A 27,325-nucleotide genomic window follows, 5' to 3' on the forward strand; every position below is an offset into this window, starting at 1 on the left:
GCACATGTACCCAGTGTGATTTTCAAGCTGCCAGGTTTGGGATTTGAACTCTTGCCAGTCAAGTGGGAGTCCAGTGCTGTAACCACTACACCACCTTCTAGCCCCAAATCCCTGTTTTAATTTCTAAACTGATACATATTAATAAATATAACCTATTAAGAAAACATCTTTGGGGTCTTGAAATAATTTTTAAAAGTGTACAAGGATCCTCAGACCAAAAATTTTGAGAACCACTACATTTGACATCTTACTTAACTACTTAAAAATTAACTGCTGATGGGGACGGGGATGAGCAGGTAGCATGGTGGTTAAGGCGCTAGACACTCCCACATGGCTGACCACAGTTCAAGTCCTGGACCTGGCAGTTTGCTTTCTCACTTTCCCCTCACTCTCTCTCTCTGCCTCTCTCTGGTCAAATTAAAATAAATGGATGAATAAATAAAATTAAATAAATAATTTTTAAAGATTGATTGTTGGTGGCACAGTGATCAAAGAACTGAAATTCCACATGGCCAACCAGGGTTCGAGTCCCAGACCTAACAGCTTAAAACACACCAGGCACATGTAACGAGATGGGATTGCAACATGGCCATCCCCCTGGGGTGGTGATTTCTCATTTTCCCTCCTCTGTCTCTGTCTCTCTGGCAAGTCCATGCACCCTATGGCAAAAGAGAAATAAAAACATAATTGATATCGACAGCTGTGTCAGCTAGTGGCATGTGGTTAAGGCAGCTGGATCCTACATGGCTGATGGTACATAAGTCCTGGACTCAGCAGCTTGAAAAACATGCAGAATGTGTCTGTATGCATGCCCAAAATCCTGAGAGGAGGGAGAAATGGAGAAGAGATTGTGGCACTCCCATGACCCCATGAGGAGTGCTTTCTTGCTTTCTTCTTACTCTCTCTTCTCTGTATCTAGCAAATGCACACACCCTTTGGTAGAAAACAACAACAACAAAAATGAATTCTCACTAGAATGTAAGCACCTAGAGAGCAAAAGTGTGTTGGTCTTACTTACTGCTCATCTCCAGCACTTAGCGCAGTGCCTTGCGTATTTCATAGTACCTTAGCCATTATGCATTTGGGAGTAGGAAAATGAAGGGAAGCTGCACTGAAGCTGAATGAAAACATTCCACTTAAGATAATTAGGTGGCTCAAAGTGCAATTGACTGCAATTTGGAACAAGTTTGGACATGTTGAGTAGTTGGATGGTATTTTTTTAAAAAGATAATAAGGTGATATGAAGAGAGAGTGACCAATTCAATCTAAGCCAATGTTTCGAAACCCAGAAGGTTTAAGAGTCTTGGTTTAAGTAAACAGTTTGTCATAATAAGAACAGGTGAGATCAGGTAAGAAAGATCTGAGTGCCTTCCTACGCTTGCATACACGTCTATCAAAGCGTCTGTGACAATGCTCTGCTTTGCTTTATATTTCTTCTATCCCCTTGTTCAGGGTACTCCCTGAGTGATGTGAAATCTGATCCACCATTTCCTAACTATTGTAGCCTGACATATCTTAGCAATTAACTGATACTCATAATTACAAGACAAATCATAATTTGCTTCTGATCAACATTTTTTTTTTTTTTGGAGAGGTTTTTCTTATTGGGCGTGTGTGCTTGCCAGAAAGACAGAGAGAGACAGAGAGATAGAAAGTGAGAAATCACCCTCCAGGGGGGATGGCCACGCCGTAATTCCTTCTCCTCCATTCTCCTCTCGGGATCTTGGGCACACATGCACACACACCCAACGTGAGTTTAAGCCACTGGGTCTGGGACTCGAACCGCAGTCGACTACATGGGAGTCCAGCGACATAGCCATTATGCTAACTGCTGGTCCCCTGATCAGCATATTTTTGACTCCCTCATTCATCATTCCTCGTTCCCATTAACTAGCTCTGCTTTTTCCTCTCCTTCCTTTTTTTAAAAATTTAACTCCTCTATGATATATTTTATAGACTTACCTATTTTTTAATTTGCAAAAGGAATCATGTGCTTGCCAGAGACACAGAGAGAGAAGGAGAGAGAAAATTCATCTCTCAACAGGGCATAGTCACACCATAATTCTTTCCCCTTCATTTCTCCACGCTGGAGGGATTTAAGAACACAGGCATGCAGGCATGCGTGCACATACATCTGGCATATTTTTTTCTTCTTTCTCTCTTTTTTTTTAACTTCTTTTTTTTTTTATTGAGAGGTTTTGTTTTTTTCTTTTTTAGGAGAGGTTTTTGCTATAGGGCGCGTGTGTTCACCAGACAGAGACAGACTGAGAGACAGAAAGCGAGAAACCACCCCCAGGGGGGATGGCCACACCGCAATCCCTTCTCCTCCACTCTCCTCTTGGGATCTTGGGCACACACACACACGTGCCCGGTGTGAGTTTAAGCCACCGGGTCCAGGACTCGAACCGCGGTCGACTACATGGGAGTCCAGCGACATAGCCATTACACTAACTGCTGGTCCCGAGAGGTTTTGTTTTTCTTTTTCTTCTTTTTCTTTTGCTATAGGGCACGTGCACTTGCTAGAAATACAGAGAGAAACAGAGAGACAGAAACCGAGAAATCACCCCCCGGGGGGATGGCCACACCGCAATCCCTTCTCCTCCACTCTCCTCTTGGGATCTTGGGCACACACACACACGTGCCCGGTGTGAGTTTAAGCCACCGGGTCCAGGACTCGAACCGCGGTCGACTACATGGGAGTCCAGCGACATAGCCATTACGCTAACTGCTGGTTCCACATCTGGCGTGTTTTTTAAGCCACTGGGCTGAGAGTTGAACGGTTCTGTCGGCCATGGGAGATCTGCCTGCCTTAACTACCAGGCCACAGAGTCAGTCCATGGTTCAACTTTTTCTTTTCTTTTTTAAAAAGAATTAGGTAATTTAATTTATTCATTCATTTATTTTTAATTTGACCAGAGAGAGAGAGAGAGAGAGAATGTCACCAGGTCCAGGACCTGAACCTTGGTCAGCTATGTGGGAATGTTCAGTACCTTAACCATCATACCACCTGCTAGTCCCAACTTTTTTAAAATTGTATTTATACTTCTCTAATATAATACTTATTCGTGTTTATTACACACTGTCTGTCCATCTCCTGACACTTGAATACAAGTTCTACAGGGGCAGAGGTATTTCTCTTTCCTTTTTTTCAGCTTCTTTCTTTCTTTCTTCCATTAGAGATGGAGACAGACAGAAAGACACTTTCAACAGAGTCTTCACAAAGCAATCCACCCCTAGCTTCTGTAAGCCTAGATCATGGAAACACATGCATGTCTGGCACGCAAAGGGAGATCTTGGGATGCAAACCTGGACCTTCCCATGTGGGTTAAGCATTGCAGATCTGCCTTACTGCTACCACCATCTGGCCCCAGCCAGAGATCTTTATTTGTCTTATTTATTGATGTAGCCCAAACCCCGAGAATCATGCCAGGTGAATAGGTACTTAACAAATATTTGTTGAAAGAGGAATGACGGTCTATTGATTTTGTTACTCAGTGTAGGATTTTATTTTCATATTTGGAGTCTAAAAATAGATTGTATTTCCTACCTACCTAAGAAGTCATTATTTTTTATTATATTTTATTAAATGCCATAATTGGCACCTTCAAAGATGTATGAGTACTTCTGGCTGAAGTCTCTAAAATTACTGAATAAAAATGCAAGCAAATATTTACAAAAGTGTTTCTCCCCCACAACTTCTGCTTTGACTATCTGAGGCAATAGTGTGAATCCCTAGGACAAAATCAGCATCTATTGAGCAACTGGATATTGTTGATTCAGTCAAAGCAGACAATGTAGATTAAGGGCTTCTTCGCAATTCACTCTACAATCACACACTTACTATTTTTAAAATTTCCTGCAGGGCATGTATAAACACCAGAGAAAAGGAGAGAGGAGAGAGAAAAAGTGAAAAAGCGTCTCCTAGAGGGGATGGCCATGCCTCAATCCCTTTCTCCATTCTCCTCTCAGAATTTTGGGCACAAACATACACATGCATGTACAGGCCTGCCTGGTGTGTTTTTCAAGCCATTAGGTCTGGGACTTAAATCCATGGTCTGCAATGTGGGATCCAGCCACCTCAACCACCAAACCACTGGTTACACACTTCTAAGTCAAATTATTCCTACTCAATGAAAATCTTTACTGAATTTATATATAAATACATCCTAATAGGGGCCAGATAGTGACTTGCCAATCAAAATCAACCATCTGCAAGGCTTACCCACATGGGGAAGTTTTCATTTTAGAGTCAGAGATCACCCTGGGAATACTAGGCACAGAACTACCCATAATCTGGGGCTGGCTGAAGGACGGGGATGAATTGCATCATCAAGATCCTGTTGGGAATGCTATCTTTATTTAGTGGGATAAATAAACTTTAAAAATACACACACATACACACACACACACACACATACACACACACACACACACACACACACACACACACACACAACACACACATCTTCTGTGGGAGGCTGTGCACCAGCAAGTCTTCCGAGGCCATTTTCATGAGTCTCTTACTATTGCCATCTTAGGCTCAGAAAGCAAACAATTACACAATGACAAAGGTCATGATTGGCTCCCCTTCAAAACCTCACCTTCAAAACCATACTCTGATTGGCCACTAGAATCCCTCAGATTTGCATATCCAGTACCTCATGATTGGTCCACAAAAGCAACCAATCATAAACCACCTTTTAACAACCAATCACCGCCCACCAACATGTATATAACTACGATCCCTGGCCCACAATAAATGGAAGACCCTGAAGAGTTGTAACACTGTGTTGTCTCCGTGTTGTAACACTGCACCATCCCTGCGCTGCTCATCCTGTCTCTCACTGCTTCTCTCAGGAAACCTGTTCGACTGTCCTGGGGGTCGGGACACGCGAGTGAGAGATGGGACAAACAGTACAATGTTACAACATGGGGACGACAATCTTCTAATAATTTTAATTCCTACAGAAGATGTTTCCTAGCTACTTTAACTCCAGATTTTAGTGAAGGCCTAATTTTAGAGGATCATTATTCCTTAATGTTGAACTTTAGAGAAATCAGGATATATTTTCAATCTTTAAGAATGAGGAGTTAAGGGACCAGCAGTTAGTGTAATGTAGTCGACTGTGGTTCGAGTCCCGGACCCGGTGGCTTAAACTCACGCCTGGCGCGTGTGCATGCGTGCCCAAGATCCCGAGAGGAGAATGGAGGAGAAGGGATTGTGGCATGGCATTCCCCCCTGGGGGGTGATTTCTCGCTTTCTATCTCTCTGTCTCTCTCTGTCTGGCAAGTGCATGTGCCCTATAGCAAAAAAATAAAATGAGGAATTAAGGAAAATGTTAGTGATAGGATAGTTCTAGAGAATTCACTCAGAGATTAGTAAGGAAGGTGCTTTGGCACACAGACAACAGAAAAGGAGACAGAGGAAGTTTAAAATGCTACACAGAGTGTGACAGTAAGAGCGAATAAAGACCTATGCAATAATATCACTGACTTAGGGGGAAAAGGAAAGACAAAATCCAATGGTCATGGTGACTCACAAGTGTGGAGGACGCTGCATTATGTGAACAAACGGGAGCCATCTTAAGAGCTATCTGCCATCTTAAGAAACCTTTGGGTTTCACTTCCCCATTGAGCAAACAATAACAGTGACGATTCTAACCATCCCCGGAAATCCATATCAGACTCCTGATTCCCTCTGAATCCTCATGCTGATTGGTCACCATGTCGGACACTCGCCAATTGGTTGAGCCAGAATCCCTCATTTGCATTTAGGGCAATTTCTGGGGCACCAATAATTGGTCCATCTGTGATACCTCATTTGCATTTCAGGCAACCAATCAATGCCCACCAGCCTGTATATAAGCTCGCCATTCTTCCTCAATAAACGAGACTTGATCAATACTACATCTTGTCTCCACTCTGTGTGTCTGTCCCTTCTCTCACTCCCTCCCTCAGGTAACTGTTCGACTGTCCTGCAGGCTGGGACACATAAGCTACAGAGGGAATATAGGAAATGTAGATGTTAGGAAGAGGAGACTTCAAATTTGGTTAATTAGGTAAATGAAAGTGCTATTCTATAACATAGGAAAAACTGTTTGGGAGGTGATAGGCGGTTAAAAATTTTATTTGGACTTTGAAGAGTCTTGGACTCAGTAAGTTCTGAAATTTGGTAAACCTGAAATTTGGCTTGGAGACTGAGACAGTTGGATCCCACATGGTTAACCCATGGCTCAAGTCCTAAACGTGTCAGCTTAGGAAGCAAACTGAGCATGTGTGCATAGGTGCCCAAGATTTCAAAGGGAGGGAGAAAAATAGGAAAAGGGAATGCAGTGTGACCGTTCCCTATGGGGGGAGAGGGGACTTAGGGGGTAGGTAGGTGGTGGTTTCTCCTCTCCCTTTCTTTCTATTTTCTGTCTGTTTGTTTGCTATACAATACATGTGTCCAACAGAGAGAGAGAGGAAAAGTGAGAAATCACTCCCTAGGGGGATGGCCATGTAGAATCCCTTCTCCTCCATTCTCCGCTTGAGATCTTGGGCAGACATGCACACACAAGCTGCCAGTCTGGGACTTCAACTTGTAGTTTACCATGTGGGATCCAGCCACCCTAAACTTCAAACCACCTGCTGGCCCCTCCCCTTGTCTTTCAATCTCTCTCTGGCAAATGCATGTACCCTCTAGCAAGAAAAGAAAAAATTTAGGAAGGAAAATAAGCAAGGGAAAAAAAAATGTACCTACAAGAAAGGAGAATTCACATGAGGCTGGCAAGTGGCATGGTGGTCGAGGGTGCTGGATTCCCATATGCTTCAAATCTTGAACCCGGTGGCTTGCCTTCTCACTTTCTCTCTCTCTCTCTCTCACTTTGTCCCTCTCTGGTCAAATTGAAATAAATAAATAAAATTCAATAAAATAATTCTTTAAAAAAAAGAAAAACAGAATTCACTACTTAATTCTTTGGCTTGTTTCTAAGGCAAAAAAAAGCCAAACAGATGTTGCCTAGCAAAGTAACAGAACTGTATCAACAAAAAATTGTGATTGATTTGTGTTACTGTAAATAAAGTGCTTCAAGAGTTTCCTCAAAATAGATGTTATTCCATACACACTGAAAGTAGGGGAAGCCGCTTAGACTTAAAAACAAAACAAAACAAAAATGCAAATACTTCTTTGGGGTGTCAAGTAGAGTAAAGGCATTTCCACATTATCATCTTACAATATTCCTAGTAAATAACATTTCTGAAGGCTCTATTCTGTCCTCATAGTTCACCAAGGAATTCTGCTCAGGACAGAGAGCAAGCACAAGCTACTTCTGTCCTCTAAATTTAGCAGCAAGCTGATAATATATTTACCTTCAAAAAGCATATACTGATGCCGGCAGGTAACGTGGTGGTTAAGGCACTGGCTTCCCACATAACCAACCACAGTTTAAGTCCCTGGACCTGGGGCTTGCTTTTACATTTTCTCCCTCTTTTTCTCTTTCTGGTAAGCACACATGCCCTGTATCAAATTAAAATAATATCAAAACCATACTCTGATTGGCCACTAGAATCCCTCAGATTTGCATATCCAGTACCTCATGATTGGTCCACAAAAGCAACCAATCATAAACCACCTTTTAACAACCAATCACCGCCCACCAACATGTATATAACTACGATCCCTGGCCCACAATAAATGGAAGACCCTGAAGAGTTGTAACACTGTGTTGTCTCCGTGTTGTAACACTGCACCATCCCTGCGCTGCTCATCCTGTCTCTCACTGCTTCTCTCAGGAAACCTGTTCGACTGTCCTGGGGGTCGGGACACGCGAGTGAGAGATGGGACAAACAGTACAATGTTACAACATGGGGACGACAATCTTCTAATAATTTTAATTCCTACAGAAGATGTTTCCTAGCTACTTTAACTCCAGATTTTAGTGAAGGCCTAATTTTAGAGGATCATTATTCCTTAATGTTGAACTTTAGAGAAATCAGGATATATTTTCAATCTTTAAGAATGAGGAGTTAAGGGACCAGCAGTTAGTGTAATGTAGTCGACTGTGGTTCGAGTCCCGGACCCGGTGGCTTAAACTCACGCCTGGCGCGTGTGCATGCGTGCCCAAGATCCCGAGAGGAGAATGGAGGAGAAGGGATTGTGGCATGGCATTCCCCCCTGGGGGGTGATTTCTCGCTTTCTATCTCTCTGTCTCTCTCTGTCTGGCAAGTGCATGTGCCCTATAGCAAAAAAATAAAATGAGGAATTAAGGAAAATGTTAGTGATAGGATAGTTCTAGAGAATTCACTCAGAGATTAGTAAGGAAGGTGCTTTGGCACACAGACAACAGAAAAGGAGACAGAGGAAGTTTAAAATGCTACACAGAGTGTGACAGTAAGAGCGAATAAAGACCTATGCAATAATATCACTGACTTAGGGGGAAAAGGAAAGACAAAATCCAATGGTCATGGTGACTCACAAGTGTGGAGGACGCTGCATTATGTGAACAAACGGGAGCCATCTTAAGAGCTATCTGCCATCTTAAGAAACCTTTGGGTTTCACTTCCCCATTGAGCAAACAATAACAGTGACGATTCTAACCATCCCCGGAAATCCATATCAGACTCCTGATTCCCTCTGAATCCTCATGCTGATTGGTCACCATGTCGGACACTCGCCAATTGGTTGAGCCAGAATCCCTCATTTGCATTTAGGGCAATTTCTGGGGCACCAATAATTGGTCCATCTGTGATACCTCATTTGCATTTCAGGCAACCAATCAATGCCCACCAGCCTGTATATAAGCTCGCCATTCTTCCTCAATAAACGAGACTTGATCAATACTACATCTTGTCTCCACTCTGTGTGTCTGTCCCTTCTCTCACTCCCTCCCTCAGGTAACTGTTCGACTGTCCTGCAGGCTGGGACACATAAGCTACAGAGGGAATATAGGAAATGTAGATGTTAGGAAGAGGAGACTTCAAATTTGGTTAATTAGGTAAATGAAAGTGCTATTCTATAACATAGGAAAAACTGTTTGGGAGGTGATAGGCGGTTAAAAATTTTATTTGGACTTTGAAGAGTCTTGGACTCAGTAAGTTCTGAAATTTGGTAAACCTGAAATTTGGCTTGGAGACTGAGACAGTTGGATCCCACATGGTTAACCCATGGCTCAAGTCCTAAACGTGTCAGCTTAGGAAGCAAACTGAGCATGTGTGCATAGGTGCCCAAGATTTCAAAGGGAGGGAGAAAAATAGGAAAAGGGAATGCAGTGTGACCGTTCCCTATGGGGGGAGAGGGGACTTAGGGGGTAGGTAGGTGGTGGTTTCTCCTCTCCCTTTCTTTCTATTTTCTGTCTGTTTGTTTGCTATACAATACATGTGTCCAACAGAGAGAGAGAGGAAAAGTGAGAAATCACTCCCTAGGGGGATGGCCATGTAGAATCCCTTCTCCTCCATTCTCCGCTTGAGATCTTGGGCAGACATGCACACACAAGCTGCCAGTCTGGGACTTCAACTTGTAGTTTACCATGTGGGATCCAGCCACCCTAAACTTCAAACCACCTGCTGGCCCCTCCCCTTGTCTTTCAATCTCTCTCTGGCAAATGCATGTACCCTCTAGCAAGAAAAGAAAAAATTTAGGAAGGAAAATAAGCAAGGGAAAAAAAAATGTACCTACAAGAAAGGAGAATTCACATGAGGCTGGCAAGTGGCATGGTGGTCGAGGGTGCTGGATTCCCATATGCTTCAAATCTTGAACCCGGTGGCTTGCCTTCTCACTTTCTCTCTCTCTCTCTCTCACTTTGTCCCTCTCTGGTCAAATTGAAATAAATAAATAAAATTCAATAAAATAATTCTTTAAAAAAAAGAAAAACAGAATTCACTACTTAATTCTTTGGCTTGTTTCTAAGGCAAAAAAAAGCCAAACAGATGTTGCCTAGCAAAGTAACAGAACTGTATCAACAAAAAATTGTGATTGATTTGTGTTACTGTAAATAAAGTGCTTCAAGAGTTTCCTCAAAATAGATGTTATTCCATACACACTGAAAGTAGGGGAAGCCGCTTAGACTTAAAAACAAAACAAAACAAAAATGCAAATACTTCTTTGGGGTGTCAAGTAGAGTAAAGGCATTTCCACATTATCATCTTACAATATTCCTAGTAAATAACATTTCTGAAGGCTCTATTCTGTCCTCATAGTTCACCAAGGAATTCTGCTCAGGACAGAGAGCAAGCACAAGCTACTTCTGTCCTCTAAATTTAGCAGCAAGCTGATAATATATTTACCTTCAAAAAGCATATACTGATGCCGGCAGGTAACGTGGTGGTTAAGGCACTGGCTTCCCACATAACCAACCACAGTTTAAGTCCCTGGACCTGGGGCTTGCTTTTACATTTTCTCCCTCTTTTTCTCTTTCTGGTAAGCACACATGCCCTGTATCAAATTAAAATAATAATAATAATAATAATAATAATAAATAAATAAAATTAAATAAATAATTCTTTAAAAAGCACATACTCCCAGACTAAGTCTACAGTATAAACTCATACATAAAACCCAGTACATTTCACAAGGTTTAACCCTGCTTTGTAAACACAATCTAGATATAGTAAAATGTCATCTATTCAATCCTTATTACAATTTAGGGTGTATAAAAAGTGCCAAGTGAAAAGAAATAATAAAGATTTGAGAAGAAATAAATGAAATTATCACTGCTGCAGATGATAAACAGCCTTATGCAAAGAAGGCTGGGAAGTGAAGGAAAAATACAAAAAGGATATTGCTGCGTACCAAGCTAAGGGAAAGCCTGATGCAGCAAAAAAAGGGAGTTGTCAAGGCTGAAAAGAGCAAGAAAAAGAAGGAGGAAGACGAGGAAGACGAGGAAGAGGAGGAGGAGAAATAAGTTGGTTCGAGCGCAGTTTGTTTTCCCCTTGTCTATGAATCATTTAACACACCTGTACAAAACTCACTCCTTTTAAAGAAAAAAACTGAAATGTAAGGCTGTGTAAGGTGTGTTTTTAAACTGTACAGTGTCTTTTTTTGTATAGTTAACACACTACCGAACATGTCTTTAGATAGCCCTGTCCTGGTGGTATTTTCAATAGCACTAACCTTACCTGGTACAATATGGGGGTTGTAAACTGGCACAGAGACCAGCAGTTAGCATAATGGCTATGTCGCTGGACTCCCATGTAGTCGACCGTGGTTTGAGTCCCGGACCCGGTGGCTTAAACTCACGCCAGGCGCCTGTGCGTGCATGCCCAAGATCCCAAGGGGAGAATAGGAGAAGGAATTGCGGCGTGGCCATCCCCCCTGGGGGGTGATTTCTCGCTTTCTGTCTTTCTGTCTCTGTCTGTCTTGCAAGCGCACGCGCTCTATAGCAAAAACCTCTCCAAATAAATAAATAAACTGGCACAGAAATTTAAAGCAGGTTCTTGTTAGTGTACGGCACAAATTAGTTATATATGGGGATGGTAGATTTTTCATCTTCAGTTGTCTCTGATGCAGCTTATAAGAAATAATAATTGTTCTGTTAACTGAATATCACTCTGTAATTGCAAAGAAAAAAAAGTTGCAGCTGTTTTGTTGACATTCTGAGCGCTTCCAATAAAATTTTTTATTAAAAAAAATGTAGGGTCAGGACCAGCAGTTGGCATAATGGCTATGTTGCTGGACTCCCATGTAGTCGACCGCGGTTCGAGTCCCAGACCCAGTGGCTTAAACTCATGCTGGGCGTGTGTGTGTGCGTGCGTGCCCAAGATCCCGAGACGAGAATGGAGGAGAAGGGATTGTGTGATGATCCCCCCGGGGGGGTGATTTCTTGTTTTCTGTCTCTCTGTCTCTCTTCGTCTTTCTGGCAAGAGCAAGAGCCCTATAGCAAAACCTCTCAAAAAAAAAAAAAAAATTAGGGTATATATTTACAGTAACTTATCCGAAATCATTATGCTTGAACCAATGCTGGTGACTTCATGCTCTATGTTTAGACTTCTTAAGAAGGCAAGATGTCCTCTGCAAAGGAGGAATAAGTATGAAAAGGAGTGCTTGTTTCCCTTAGCAACCTGGGAATATTCTCTCAGAGGGCAGAACAAAATAAAATTAAATAGGGTGCAGGTCAATGTCTGAATCCTTGCCCTTGAAATCCACAGAGGGAAATTCCTGGCTATTTCTCTGGCTTGGCTTCCCAGTTTCCCACACACTTGATAACAGACTGCTCATCTCATGCCTCATGCCATGACTCAATCCCATCTCATTTGACCCATGTCCCAGTTTCCCTTGCCTCAGCTGGGCCCCTGCCCAGTAACAAGCATCAACTTGAACATACACTGAACACTGGGGAAATTCTGACAACCAAAACCACCTGACTGCAAGAAAATACAAATACTACCATCAGTGAACCTAGAGCTGCGAAGAAGCCAAGGCATGGTAAAAGAGAAGTCAGCATGGCCAAGGGTAATAAGGGACAAGAGACACGAACAAGAAGCACCATGCAGTGAAAACAGAGTGGGGTTTAAATTCAAGTTCTGGCACTTCCTATATATGTGGCCTGGAATTAAAAACCCTTGTATGCTAGAGACAGCAGGTGGCATTGTGGTTAGAATACTGGACTCCCATGTGGCCAATCAGTTTGAGTCTAAGACCCGGTATTGAAACCACACCAGGCACATGTGCATGCATGCCCAAAATCCCAAGAAGAGAATGGAGAAGAAGGGACTACAGTGTGGCCATTCTCCCAGGAAGTAATTTCTCTCATTCTGTCTCTCTCTGTCTCTCCAGCCAGCATACATGCCCTATAGCAAAAATCTCTCTCAAACAAACAAACAACAACAACAACAACAACAAAAAAAAAAACACACACACACACACAAAAACTCCCATAGCTTCAATTTCCTTATCTTTAACATGGGAATTAAAATACCTACCCCAAAGCATATACAAGGTGACCAATGAGAGCCTAGCACAACCAGTGCATCTTAAATAAGAGTCTATTTCCTCTCCACTCCAATTCCTTCTTTTATTCACCAGAGGCTCACTTCTGGAATATATTATAATCACCTTTTCCAGAAAAATATTTCAATCACCCTCCTCTAGGAAAAAAATAAAATCTCATTGACAGCTATTCTCACTTGATTTAAATCAATAAAATATACAAGTGCTCAGCTCATTTCTCACTCACTCGTTCTCCTGTCTCTCTCTCTCTTTTTTCAATTGCTAGGGGCAAGTACATTCACCAGAGAGAGAGAGAAAAAGAGAGAGGGAGAAAGCATATCCTACTGGGGCATGGTCACACCACAATCTCTTTTCCTTCATTTCTCTTTCCTGTTGGAATTTTGAGCACACACGCACATGTACCCAGTGTATTTTATTGAGCCACCAGACCAAGACTTACTATGGGGTCTGCTGTGTGGGATCCAGGTCCTTAACCACTGGGCCATGGGGCTGATCCTCTTTTATATAGTTCCCTGATTCCTCCTACTAGGCAGTCACCAGAAGCAGATGTCCTCATTAAAGCCAGCAATCTAGTGAAGACAGAGCCTTCTTATAATATATTTTAATTTGATTTCTTTTTTCTAGAATATTAGCCAAGTTGTTTTAGGATCCTCCAAATTTAATACAGGTTGGAAAGACAATCAGACAATATGAAATCTGAAATGCTCCAAAATCCAAAACTTTTTGAGTAGCACCATGATGTTACAAGTTGAAAATTCTACATCTTACCTCATGTGATGGTTTGCAGCAAAAATGTCACAATACAAAAATATCGTATAAAATTACCTTCAGGGTATATGTATAATGTAAGTATACAACATAAATAAATTTCATGTTTAGACTTGGGTATCATCTCAAGATATCTCATCATATATATGCAAATATTTCAAATTCCTTAAAAATATGAAATCTGAAACATTACTGGTGCCAAGCACTTTGGATAAGAAAACATACACCTTGTACTAAGAAAATGCATTGATGAAACACAATTTGAATGTAGATGCTAGACCAATTTACATATGGGGAGTACATTAATGAAAGCATCATCAGAAACTAACCTAGTGCTGATATATAATAAGCCCTCAAGTATTTGTTGACTTAATCAAAATAAATGAATGGATGAAAAGAATGAATTACAATGACTACTGGTCTCTTCTAGTGCCTGGGGCTGAGCCCTCAACACTCTGACTTCAACCAGAGCAACTGCATGTTTTGTTTTGTTTCCTTTCGGTTTTGCTGTAGAGCATAGGCACTCTCCAGAGAGATAGAGAGAGAGAGAGAAAGATAGAGAGAGAAATCACTCTCCAGGGGGATAACTACATCACAATCCCTTCTATGTTTTCCTCTTGCAATTTTGGGCACTCATGCACATGTGCCTGGTGTGTTTCAAGTTGCCAAACTGTGGTTGGCCTTATGGGAGTCCAGTGACATAATCATTTTACCATCTGCTGGTCCTGACCCAATAGTTTAATGCCCCTAAAGTTTCTTGAGGAAGAGATTACATCTTACTAAGCAGTAAGCACTCGGCTTTCATAAAACCTATACTTTTTTGTACAGACATTCAGAAAAAAAATTTTTAATTTTCCTATATAGACAACAAATGGGCAATTTTTTGCCATCACATAATGCCAAAACTACCAGGCATTGATTGAGTTATTGCAGTATTATCATCTCCCTTTAAAGAACAGTACTCATAACCACTCTTTATAATACCAGGTTCTGATGAGCAGTGTGACAATACAGAAGGAAGTACAAATAGCATTCGGGGAAGACAGGCATAGCAGAGCACACATGGAAATCCCAGCTACTCGGCAAGCTAAGACAAGAAAATCACAAGTTTGACGCCCACCTGGGAAAGAAAATACATGCACTCACCAAGAGAGACAGAGAGGGAACCAGCAGTTAGCGTAATGGCTATGTTGCTGGATTCCCATGTAGTCGACCGCGGTTCGCGTCCTGGACCCGATAGATTACAACTCAGGCCGGGCGTGTGTGCGTGCGTGCCCAAGATCCCGAGAGGAGAATGGAGGAGAAGGGATTGCGGCGTGACCATCCCCCCTGGGGGGTGATTTCTCGCTTTCTGTCTCTCTGTCTCTCTCTGTCTGGCGAGCGCACGCGCCCTATGGTGAAAACCTCTCAAAAAAAAATAAATAAATAAATAAGATAGAGGGAGAGAGATAGGTAGAGACAGAAAGCACCCCCTCAAAAATGGGGCATGGTGGGGAACAGTAGGTGGCATGTTGGCTAAGGTGCTGGACACTCCCACATGGCCAACCACGGTTCAAGTCCTGGACCTGGTAGCTTGCTTTCACTTTCTCTCCCTCTCTCTGTGTCTCTCTTCTGGTCAAATTAAAAATGAATAAATAAATAAACTTAATAAATCTTTTAAAAAAAGAGTTACTCTTATAAAAAAAAAATGGGGCATGGTAACGCTGCAATCCCTTCTCCATCTCTTCATCCTGACAGGATATGAAGCATGTGTGCACAGGTACTTGGCATGTTTTTCAGGCCACCAGGGAAAACACATGGTGTGATAAAATGTAAATTAATAAAAATAAAAAACCTATCCTTTTTAATCCTACCTACCTACTAGGCCAAACAGTCCACAATTAGTTAAATTTAGGGAGATTACAATTTCAATATTCAGAGAGGATCTTAAACAGCAAGTTAAGAAAAAAGGTACACCAGTGAGATATAATGCTCCTACAATAATAAAACAAACTCCCCACATGTGAATTCAGTCGCATTCCACCTCTTAACATTTACTAAAATTGTAATATCTAGAAGTCAGCATGTGGCATGGTGGTTAAGGCGCTGGACTCCCACATGGCTGACCATGGTTCAAGTCCCAAATCTGGTGGTTTGCTTTCTCTCTCTCTCTCTCTCTCTCTCACCAAATTGAGAATAATAACAAACAAACAAAGTGAAATAAATAATTCTTTTAAAAAATCATAATATCTAATTAGAGAATTAGCTATAACAGATTTACTGCCCTTACTTGAAGGCTGTAAATAATGTTCTGTTTTGTTTGTTCTGGGGAAGGATTATCACATAAAAATATAAAACTGCAAAGGGTAATTTTTTAAAAAGTCAATAGTCAATGGAAGATAATGGCATCTGTTTATTAAAGATAATGCTGTAATGATTGTTTTGAAAGCAGAAGACAGTTAAGCCTGCAATCATGGCTTTATCTAATGAATTACTTCCATTCTTCTAAATGATTAATGACCTAGATGGGCCATGCTGTGTTAAATGATGTTAATGTAATAAGGACCATGTTGCCCTAATATACTTGATCAATACAACTTTTCTGAATTAAACCCTTTCCTTCATCATAACATCAACCGCTGGGCTATTTGTAGCAATTCTGCATTTTAATAAATGAGCAAGCTCTAATGGACTGCATTGAAAAGGTCAGTGATCAGACTAACTACAGAGAGCTTCCACTAAGACTTCTTCACTTCTTGAAAAGTACTTCTAATTTAAACATATTTTTTAATGCTCAAAAACATTTTATTCTGTCTTAGGCACTTGGTACTGCTCTAAAAGTATGCCCAAATAAATTTGTAAAAAAATTATATACTTGAAATTATTTGGGGGACCAGCAGATGGCATAATGGTTACATCACTGCACTCCCACATAGTTGAGCACAGTTCAAGTCCTGGACCCAGTGGCTTAAACTCACACTGGGTGCGTGTGCGTGCATGCCCAAGATCCCAAGAGGAGAATGGAGGAGAAGGGATTGTGACATGGCCATCCTACCCCCAAGGGGTGATTTTTCATTTTCTGTGTCTCTTTCTCTCCAGCAAGCACGCATGCCCTATAGCAAAAATCTCTCAAAAAAAATTATTTTGAAGAAAACACTGCTTTAAAAATGCCCTCACTGGGGCCAGCTGATGGTATGGTGGTTAAGGTGGCTGGATCCTACACATGGCCAACTGTTTGCTTCGAGTCCCAGATTTGCTGGCTTAAAAAACATGCTGGGCACAAGTGCATGAGTGCCCAAAATCCCAAGAGAAGAACAGAAAAGGACTGTGGCACGGTCATACCTGCTAACTTCTCATTTTCTCATTCTCTCTCTGCCTCTGGTGAGCACAAGCACCCTATAGCAAACAAACAAACAAAAATCCTCATTGTCCACTGTCCCTTAAAAGTGAAGGATATTTTATGAAATGTTATCACATATAAATCCTTTTTTTTTCTTTTTTAGAGAGAGACTTTTCCTATAGGGCGTGTGCATGCGACAGAGAGACAGAAAGTGAGAAATCACCCCCGAGGGAGAATGGCCATGCTGTAATCCCTTCTCCTCCATTCTCCTCGGATTTTGGGCATGCATGTAAATGCACCTGGCGTGAGTTTTAGGCAGCTAGGTCCGGGGCTTGAACCATGGTTGACTACATGGGAGTCCAGCTACGTAACCACTACACCATCTGCTGGTCCCAATGCATACATATCCTTAATACTCATCTTTTTAAAATTCAGAATTGCCACACATCAGGTCTCCTTAAAGCAACACATCCCTTCTATTGGGTCATCAGAAAAGTCATGACATATTTTTCTGTTTTTCTATGCAAAAATGCATCATGACTTTTCTGACAACCCAATATATAGGTTAGAACATAGTAAGCACCAATCTAAAATCAAGGTCAGTTCACTTGACCCTCTGTATCTCACTTATCTATAAACTGGGGATTATACTATTGAGTTATTATGACAGTAAAGTAGAATAACAAATGAAACCACTAGATCCAAACTTTGTGCTACACTTTTGAATGCATCAAAATCAATAGAGAGTGCCCATTTCCTTGTTTTTTTATTTGGCAAGTAGGGTGAGGTGGGTAGTGGAGCACTGGCATTTCTAACAAGTTCCCTGGTGATGATGTCACCCCAGTCTGGGACCACACCTCAAGAACTACCGACCTAGGGGACAACAGATAGCATAGCAGTTACATCACTGAATTCCCACAGGGCCAACCAAGGTTTGTGTCCCAGACACAGTGGCCTCAAACTCATGCTGGGCATGTGTACGTGCATGCCCAAGATTCTGGGAGCACGGAGGAGAAGGGACTGTGGCGTGGCCATTCCTCCTCACTGTCTCTGACTTAGGGGAGGTCTCTCTATCTCTAGTGAGGATATGCATCCTAAGGCAAAAACCTCTCAAAAAAAAAAAAAAAAAAGAACTACTGGGGACCAGCAGTAGGCGTAATGGCTATGTCGCTGGACCCTCATGTAGTCGACCACAGTTCAAGTCCCAGACTCAGAGGACCAGCAGTTAGTGTAATGCTGTGGCTGGACTCCCATGTAGTCAACTCTGGTTCAAGTCCTGGACCCAGTGGCTTAAACTCACACTGGGTACGTGTTCATGCATGCCCAGATCCCAAGAGGAGAATGGAGAAGGGATTGGCACGTACCCATCCCCCCGGGAGGTGATTTCTCACTTTCTGTCTCTCTGTCTCTCTCCGTCTTTCTGGCGAGCGACACGCCCTATAGCAAAAACCTCCCTGCCCCAAAAAGAAAAAAAGGAGAAATAAAAAAGTCCCGGACTCAGTGGCTTAAACTCACACTGGGTACGTGTTCATGCATGCCCAGATCCCAAGAGGAGAATGGAGAAGGGATTGGCACGTACCCATCCCCCCGGGAGGTGATTTCTCACTTTCTGTCTCTCTGTCTCTGTCTTTCTGGCAAGCGTGCACACTCTATAGCCAAAAAAAAAAAAAAAAATGAGAGAGAGAAAGAGAGAACTACCGATCTAGACCAACCTGGGTATTAATCCTAGCCTCTACCACTTAGATTCTATGAAACTCAGTTCTCTAACCCTAAAACAACTTCAGAAGGGTGTAGAATTTAGGAATTGTGTAAGCAGTGCACAGTAGTGCCTGTCAAACAGCACCTGGTTCATAACAGATATTTAGTGGTAGCAATTGTCATCACCACCACTACTGCCGCTATGTCTACTAAGTAATGGAACATATTGAACATTAACATCTCTACATTTTTCACTGTTTTAAACTGCATTATAATTTTTAAAAGTTATTATTTAATTAATTTATTATTTTTATTTGACCAGAGAGAGAAAGTGAGAAAGCAAGCCACCAAATCCAGGATTCAAACCATGGTCACTGATGTGGGAATCTAGTGCCTTAACCACCATGCCACCTGCCAGCTCAAACTGCATTGTAATTAAACATTCCTTACATTTTACATTAACTACTTTTCTGATAAAATGATAAAAGTTAATAATAAACTAGGTGACAAATCAATAACTTTTACAACAGGTAAAAGAGAATGGCTCTAGAACACAGCAGTTTGTTACATTAAAATTCTATTTCTGGGGCTATCAGTGGCATAGCATTGCACTGCTGGACTACCGCATGGCCAATTGCAGTTCCAGTCCTGGACCCATGGGCTTGAAACTCACACTGGATGAGAACAGAGGAGAAGGAATTGTGGTGTGGCCATCTCCCAAAGGGGTGATTTCTCATTTTCCCTCTCACTGTCTCTGTCTCTCTCCAGCAAGTGCACGTGCCCTAAGGCAAAAAAATATATATAAATAAAAATAAAACTCTACCAAAAAAAAAAGTCTAGTTCTGCCTTTAAAACATCAGCTGTGTATGGTCCTATCTAAAACTTATTTAATAAGCATGTCCAAAGCTAAGATTCAGATGCCTGCATTTTCTTGGCCTCACTCCCACAAAACTATTTCCTGCAATCTTCCACCTAAGTTTATGGTTATTCCATTCTTGTTACTCAAGCCAAAATCTCAATGACAATCTAGACTTATCTTTCTGTCACTTGCTATAGCTCAACCTTCAAAATAAACACAATATCTTACAATAGAATATTACTTAGCAACATAAAAATGAGTTTTTAAAACATTGTGCTGTGGAGCCAGCCAGTGGTGTGGGGGTTAAAGCACTAGGTTCCCACATGACGACTGTAGTTCCAGTACCAGACATATAGGCTTCAAAATCATGCAGGGTGGGTGTGCATGTGTGCCCAAAATCCCCAGAGGAGAATGGAGAAAGGATTGTGGTGTGGCCATCCTCCCGGGGGGCTGATTTCTCATTTTCCTTCTGTCTTTGGCAAGCACATATGCCCTATGGCCAAAACCTAAACAAAACCAAACATTCTTACTGAATGAAAATGAAGCCAAATAAAAGAGACTAGTACTGCCTGATCCCATGGAAGTAAAACTCTCCAATCTAATCTTTAGTGACAAAAAGCAGATCAGTGGCTGTCTGGGGCCAGGGATAGAGGTGGGACTAACTGAGAGGTGGGACTTAACTGAGAACTCTTTTGGAGGGACAGGAATGTCTTACTCTTGATTGTGGTGGTAGTTATGAGCAAATAAGCTTGTTAGAATTCACTGAATTGTATAACACATACACTGATTTTATGTTAATTATGCCTCAGTGAAGTTGATTAAACATGCACAGTTTGACCAGTCTCACCACAGTACCTCCCTCCCCGTACTGCGACCACAGGGGAGCCACCAGTAACTCTCTTCTAGTTTACCTCCTGAATAAGTTTCCCTGCTTCTGTCCTTGCCGCCTCACATTATATTTCCAACATAGAGATCCTAATCAGACATAAGCCACATTGTATCACTCCTCTACTTGAAACCCTCTATGGCCTCTCATCTCAGTAAAATTCAATGCCTTCATATGGGCCTACCGTGATTGGGCTCCCTGCTACTGCTCAGACTCAGCTCCCACTGCTCTCCGCCATGGCTCTCTCTGTACTCCGACAGCCACAGCTGGCTTCCTTGCCATTCTTCAAATGGGGCAGGCACTCTTGCACCTAGCAGACCCTCTGCCTGGAACGGTGCATCTGCCTCCTTCCTTAGAAGACCCATGTAGCTTGCTCCCTCACTTTCTTCAGATCTTTCACCATCTCAGTGTCTTCCCCTGACCTCATCTGAGATAGACTCACCCAACCCCAACACACACACAAAATGTCACTTCCATTTCATTTTCTCCTTTTTCTCCTTTCCTGCTTTATTTTTTTCTCTCCAGGTCTCATCACTGTCTTACTTATATTTCCTAGCTTTCTCCTCCACTGGATGACCTAAAAGGGCAAGGAGTTTTATCTGTTTTGTATCCCCAGAATAATGTCTAAAATAGATGTTGAATAAATAAATCTATCTGAATAAACTAGCTTTCCTTTTAACAGCTAACAGTAGAATTTGTCTTACAGATGCATCTATTGATAGTTCATTTGCTTTAAAAAATTCTGGCATATTAAATAAAAACTTTAGCACATTTAAGTATATGTTAATATGTATCAGCCAAAATTAATAAACACTGACAACTTTTTATCCAATTTGCTGATATTCTCTTACCAAGGAACTATAATTCTCATTATTATCAAAAATAAGAGTCTTATCAATCTCTTTGCAAAAAGCTAGACTTCATGTTGGCCAAGATGCCCATAACTACTACAGTAAAAAATAACTAATCAATCTGACAGATTCAGAACTAATAATTCATTGTAAAATGCATATAACTCATTTATCCTCATCATTTAAAGGCTTCATTAGAGGAACTCTTGTTTTATAAGCAAGTCACATAAATATAAGACTGTTAAAGGGGAGATCAGTTTAACATAAATAATTTAAAAGTAAATCAGGGAGTAGAGGTGACTTTGCTCTAGAGAGCAGAGTCTCTTCTCCTTGAAACAAGCAAACAAGACGCCTTCCGAACCAAAGGAGATGTCTCCTTAGTAACTGGGGAGGAGGGAGCTCCGTACTGCAGCCTTTACCTGCACCAGGCAGCTCTTACTTGAAATGCACTAGAGTATTCAACTTCATGCAAGTCAACAGTTCTAGCGTGTGAGAATTATCTGCTTTGGTTTATAAGCATCATTACATATTTCAATTAAAAATAAAGACCGGGCTTTCATAACAGAATTTAAAATGTTTTATGAAGGCAAGTATAGTGGAAAATTTCAGGACGGTATTATTCTTGAAGGAGCTCTGAATAAATAATATTACCAAACTCAGTAAATATTTTAAGAATAAGCAGGAGAAAGTATTACAGATACACTATCAGCTGTACTACTTCTTCTTTATTATATATAAAGCTGCATCCTTCACTTAAAGACAATGAAAAAAATAACTGCAATATACTATCCTAGCATAGAAGGACAATAGCTGCCTGAACACCTCATATAACATAGTCTAATCACCATTAGACCTCGCAACCAAGACATTTTTAAGCTCTAATTCATTGAATATTTATCTTGCTATACCTAGCATCTGTAACAGTGAATTGTTACTTGTAGTTCAAAAAAAGTGCTAACATCTCCAAATCGCCTGATTGCTAAGTTGTAAACTGCTTTAAACATAAAATAAAGGTTATCTGCAAAAGCAAAATAATAAAAGCAATACTACCAAAATTAACAGACACTCCTAACAGACAAGAGGTACATTAGGACAGGATCATTAAAATGACTTTTATTGGCATGGTTTAGAGTTTTCAAAGCAAGATGGAATGAGAATGATCATACAATACCTTACCCTTTCTACCGGTGAACCATAGCATGCAAGGCCGAAACATAGCAGAGGCAGATGGCATTGGTGTTATTAACTATAAAAAGGATAATAGCAGAGAAATGACGGCTGGCAGACAAGACACAGAAATGCAGATGAAATGAGTGCAAACTTGTAGTGCGTGAAGCAGAGCAAAACCTTTAAGCAAAGGTTGCTGCTAGCTTCAATTTACATGTCGAGTTTTACACAGACAAACACTGCAACCTTCGCAATCAGTCTTTAGACTCTTCATGCAGAAGCAGAACCATACTCCTCGATAAAGAAGATCAGCAACCTTCTGTAAACACAAGCCAGCAGCAGCAGCAGCCCATTACTCTCTCCCTTCACTGATTTTTATCCTTTAAATTTTTAATCTCCAATTGCAGCCAGATCCACAGTCGTTTCAAATAGATCTGTATCCACTGCAGATATAAATCCCTGCCTAACCTGCAGTACCACTTCATCCAGAATGTTCCTGTGCACTCGTTCATGCAGGATCAGTTGCAAAAGCATTTAAGTCATCCAGCAAACAACCCAAGAGAGAAGGAAAGAAGCAGTTGGGACTATGAAGAGAAAGAATCTCTTCTTTCAGCTCACCCTGGAAATGGAAGGTTTTCTGATCAACAGTTATTGTGAAGGTGCTGTCGTCCTCATCGTCTATACCAATCACAGCTCCCTGTGAAACAAAGAGCAAAATCCCAATAAGGCAAACAATGACATCAGCAATATTCACTACTGCTACAGCCCTGGAATACTCAATGCACCGACGACACTGGAGGCAGGCTAGACTCACACAAAAAGGAATCTGAGACTCCGCTTTTGCTTAAGGAGAAAGAACTAAAGGACACGGTAGTACTCTGTATGCATACTTTCTATGCCCTGCACAAGGGGCAGGGAAGTGGTAGGAGGGGGAGAGGACAAACGGAGAAGCTAAGTGTAGAATCTGTATAGGAGCCTCTCTGAGCTTTAGATTGCTCTCAAAAACGGGAGTTGGAAACCTATACCTCACCACGTTGTTGTGAGCCTTAAAGAAGGCAGGTGCTCTTCATCAGACCGCTTCTGTGTTATTATACTCATTAGTGCAGAAATGCTAGGTGACAGTTGCTTCAAACACTGTCCCAATCTCCCGTAACTCTGCTACTGCAGTCTCACACACACTGTCATATCTGTTTACATGTCTGCCCTGTCCCGCTGAAGAACTACGAGGTCCTGGAAATCAAGGACAATTTTATTTTGACATGTGGCACTCAAGTGCATATTTAGTATAGGTTGTCCAAACAAAAGCATGAGCAACTCTCCAAATGAGAGAAGGGGGCAGGGAACTACATTCATAGGTTGTTTCTTTCAGGAAGGTGGAAAGGATAGAGTTTAAACCTTCACTTTTTTTTAGGGAGGAGGTTTTTATTATTTATTTTATTTATTTTTTTATTTTTTTAAGATTAATTTATTTCTTCCATGAGAAAGAAAGAGATACAAACAGGGAGAGAGAAAGAGACAATACGTACCCTCAACAGGATCTTCAAGCTGTGCTCCACCTCTGGCCTGAGCCAACCCAGATCATGGGTAAGCATGAGCATACAGGGAGGCCTAAGGACATGACTCAGAGAAATTCCCACGTGGGTCCAGCATGCAGAGCTTGTGTTACCACTGTGGCCACCGCTGGGCCCTTTTTGGAGGTTAGGGTTTTCCATCCTCTGCTCCCAGTTTCCCAGGTAGTGAGGATTACAGATATGGAATAATCTGCCCAGCCTCTTCAGGCTGGTCTAGGATTTAAACCCAAACCTCCTGTGTGGCTCCAGCCTCATGCACTGGCAATGCCCTTTTAGCTGCACCTTTTGTGGTTAGGCCTAGTCCTTTATTTTTTAAAAATATTCAACTATATGCATCCTGTTAAGGCAGCAGGAGTTAAGGAAAGAGACAAAGAACCACACAAAATAGGGAGTTCATTGGCAATGTCTTTAAGAAATAAGTGTCTTGAGTATTCCAGAAAGAAAAACTAGAGAACATGGGAGAGGTCAAAATGCTTCTGGTTCTACCTATTTAAATGATCTTTAGCCCACAGTGTCAGAGGGCAGGAGATTTAATTCCCATTTTCAGGTAAGGAAAATACTTCCAGAGAGTGCAGTGACTTAATGAAGGTCACACAGAGGTTAATGGCAGAACCAGGACTGAATCACCATTGGCATGATACCCACCTATCCCATGCCAGCATACACAAACACACCTCAGTGGCAGGCATGTGGGAGAGCAGCTCATTCTTGTGGTTGAGCTATTGTAACTAACAATATATCATCACTAAATAGAAAAATATGTGCTAGATATAGCTATGGAATTTATAACAATAGTCTCTGCCTTCAAGGCACTTACATTCCAGTAGAAGAGAGAAACATGCAAAAGGTGAGTATAATACAAGGCAAAAATCTCTGTGTAGACGAACCTTGAAAACAGTATGCTATATGAAAAAGTGAGTCACTAAGGACCACATTACAAAACTGCACTTACATAAATGTTCCAAATAGACAAATTCATAAAGATCGAAAGTAGAACGCTTTGGTCAGAACTGCCATCTTCCAGTAATTAACCAAAATGATGAACACAAAGGGAAAGACATCCCGGACCTGGTGGCTTAAAACTCACGCCAGGCGCGTGTGCGTGTGTGCCCAAGAACCCAAGAGGAGAATGGAGGGGAAGGGATTGCGGCGTGACCATCCCCCCTGGGGGGTGATTTCTCACGTTCTGTCTCTCCTCTGTCTGTCTGGCAAGCGCACGCACCCTATAGCGGAAAAAAAAAAAAAAAAAACCTCTCCAAAAATAAAAAAAGAAAGGTGATATTGTAGACATTAAGGGAATGGGTACTGTTCAAAAAGGAATGCCCCACAAATGTAACCATGGCAAAACAGGAAGAGTCTACAGTGTTACCTAGCATGCTGTTGGCATTGTTGTGAACAAACAAGTTAAGGGCAAGATTCTTGCCAAGAGAATCAATGTGCATATTGAGCATATTAAGCATTGTAAGAGCAGAGATAGCTTCCTAAAACGTGTGAAAGAAAATGACCAGAAAAAAGAAAGAAGCCAAAGAGAAAGGTACCTGGGTTCAACTAAAGCGCCAGCCTGCTCCACCCAGAGAAGCACACTTTGTGAGAATCAATGGAAAGGAGCCTGAGCTACTGGAATATTCCCTATGAATTCACGGCACGATGGGTGTTAAAAATAAACTAATCTGTGGTCTATTAAATTAAAAAAAAAAAAAAAAGACTGACAGTAGATTAGTAATTACCCAGGGCTGGAGGGGTTGGGGTAAAATGGAGAGTGACTGCTAATGAGTCCCAGGTTTCTTTATGGGGTGATGCAAATATTTTGAAATTGTGGTGAAGGTAGAACAACTCTGTGAACCAACTAAAAACATTAATTGAATATTAGTGGATTGTAAGGTATGTGAATAAAATCTAACAGAGCTATTGTAATTCACCCCACTCCCAAATGCCTGCTGTTTCTTTTGAGTTCTTTACTGTAAATTCATAAGTCACCTAGTCAACTCATATTAAAAACCTCCAGGTCCTAGTCAAGTTCTCTTTCATTTCATGACCCCAAGTTATACTAAGTCCATCTCTGAACTACTATCAAAAACTCACCAACTCTTCTCCATAATCACTACTACTGGTCTAATTTAGGCTTTCATCACCTCTTGCAGGATAATTCAATCGCTCTACCTTCAGTCTAGTTCATGGTCCTTGCTATTGTCAGGGGCTGTTTCTAAAGTGCAGTCTCTTACAACAGACTCATGTTTAAAACTTTCCTTGGCTCTTCATGAACTAACAGATATAATCAACATTACTTCATAATGCCATTCAAGACATCAAGTTGATGGCTGGCCCACCTAACTTTTCCACTGTCATTACCCTGCCTCCTTCCTCCCCACCTCACAGGGACCCTGTATGCTTTCAACCCCAATATCTTTCCCCTGGGGGGGAAAAAAAAAAAAACAAGCAATTATGCACTTTTATGACATTTCTCAAGCTCAATTCCCTACCATTTGTTAAGCAAAAGCAAAACTCCACATCTCCCTCTAGCTCTGCTTTCCCTCTTCTTTGCTTTGGGAGAGGAACTTTAGGAACACTGGTCATACCTTAACCTTTTTTTTTTTTTTTGGAGAGATTTTCACTGTAGGGCGCGTGCGCTCGCCAGACAGACAGAGAGAGACATAGAGACAGAAAGCGAGAAATCACCCCCCAGGGGGGATGGTCACGCCGCAATCCCTTCTCCTCCATTCTCCTCTCGGGATCTTGGGCACGCACGCACACGCGCCCGGCGTGAGTTTTAAGCCACCGGGTCCAGGACACGAACCGCGGTCGACTACGTGGGAATCCAGCGACATAGCCATTACACTAACTGCTGGTTCCCCATACCTTAACCTTTCAGCCACTCCTGCAACCTAGATTCCTTCCTCTCACTACACCAAACTTCTCCCTCATGGGTCTCCATTGACCATTTCACTGCTCTTTAGTTCTGTTGTATAGCACTTTTCTGGTTATTTGTTGATCTTCTCTTTCTTGAGATCCTTTTCTTTTAAGCTGTGCTTTGGAAACACTTCCCCTAGGCATCTTTGATAACCTGTATGGAAGAAAGCATTCTTTTCTGCTCAGTTATACTTTCCCTTTCTATTTACACCCTTTGGAATCTAACAGTCTCCCATCCCAATTCAATCTTACCATTACCGCTGATGTTCTTCAATGTACATATACATAATTCACATGACACTGGCTTCTCAGTTTCTTGGTTTGATCGACTTGATTTGGTGGATCGACCATGCAGGAGTCCAGCACCTCAACCACCA

At 41.5% G+C, this 27,325-nt stretch overlaps 1 protein-coding gene across 1 annotated transcript in view; it reads right to left on the reverse strand.

The window, feature by feature from the left end:
- Positions 1–27,325, reverse strand: part of LOC102479681 (oxysterol-binding protein-related protein 9) — an 85,546-nt gene that overhangs the window by 16,776 nt on the left and 41,445 nt on the right. Inside the window, exon 3 of the mRNA XM_014587359.2 lies at positions 23,089–23,167. Within this exon, the coding sequence (XP_014442845.1) occupies positions 23,089–23,167 (79 nt within the window). The remainder of the gene's footprint in view (positions 1–23,088; positions 23,168–27,325) is intronic.

This window comes from Tupaia chinensis, unplaced genomic scaffold (assembly GCF_000334495.1).
Source record: "Tupaia chinensis unplaced genomic scaffold, TupChi_1.0 Scaffold000207_1, whole genome shotgun sequence".
Lineage (NCBI taxonomy): Eukaryota > Metazoa > Chordata > Mammalia > Scandentia > Tupaiidae > Tupaia > Tupaia belangeri.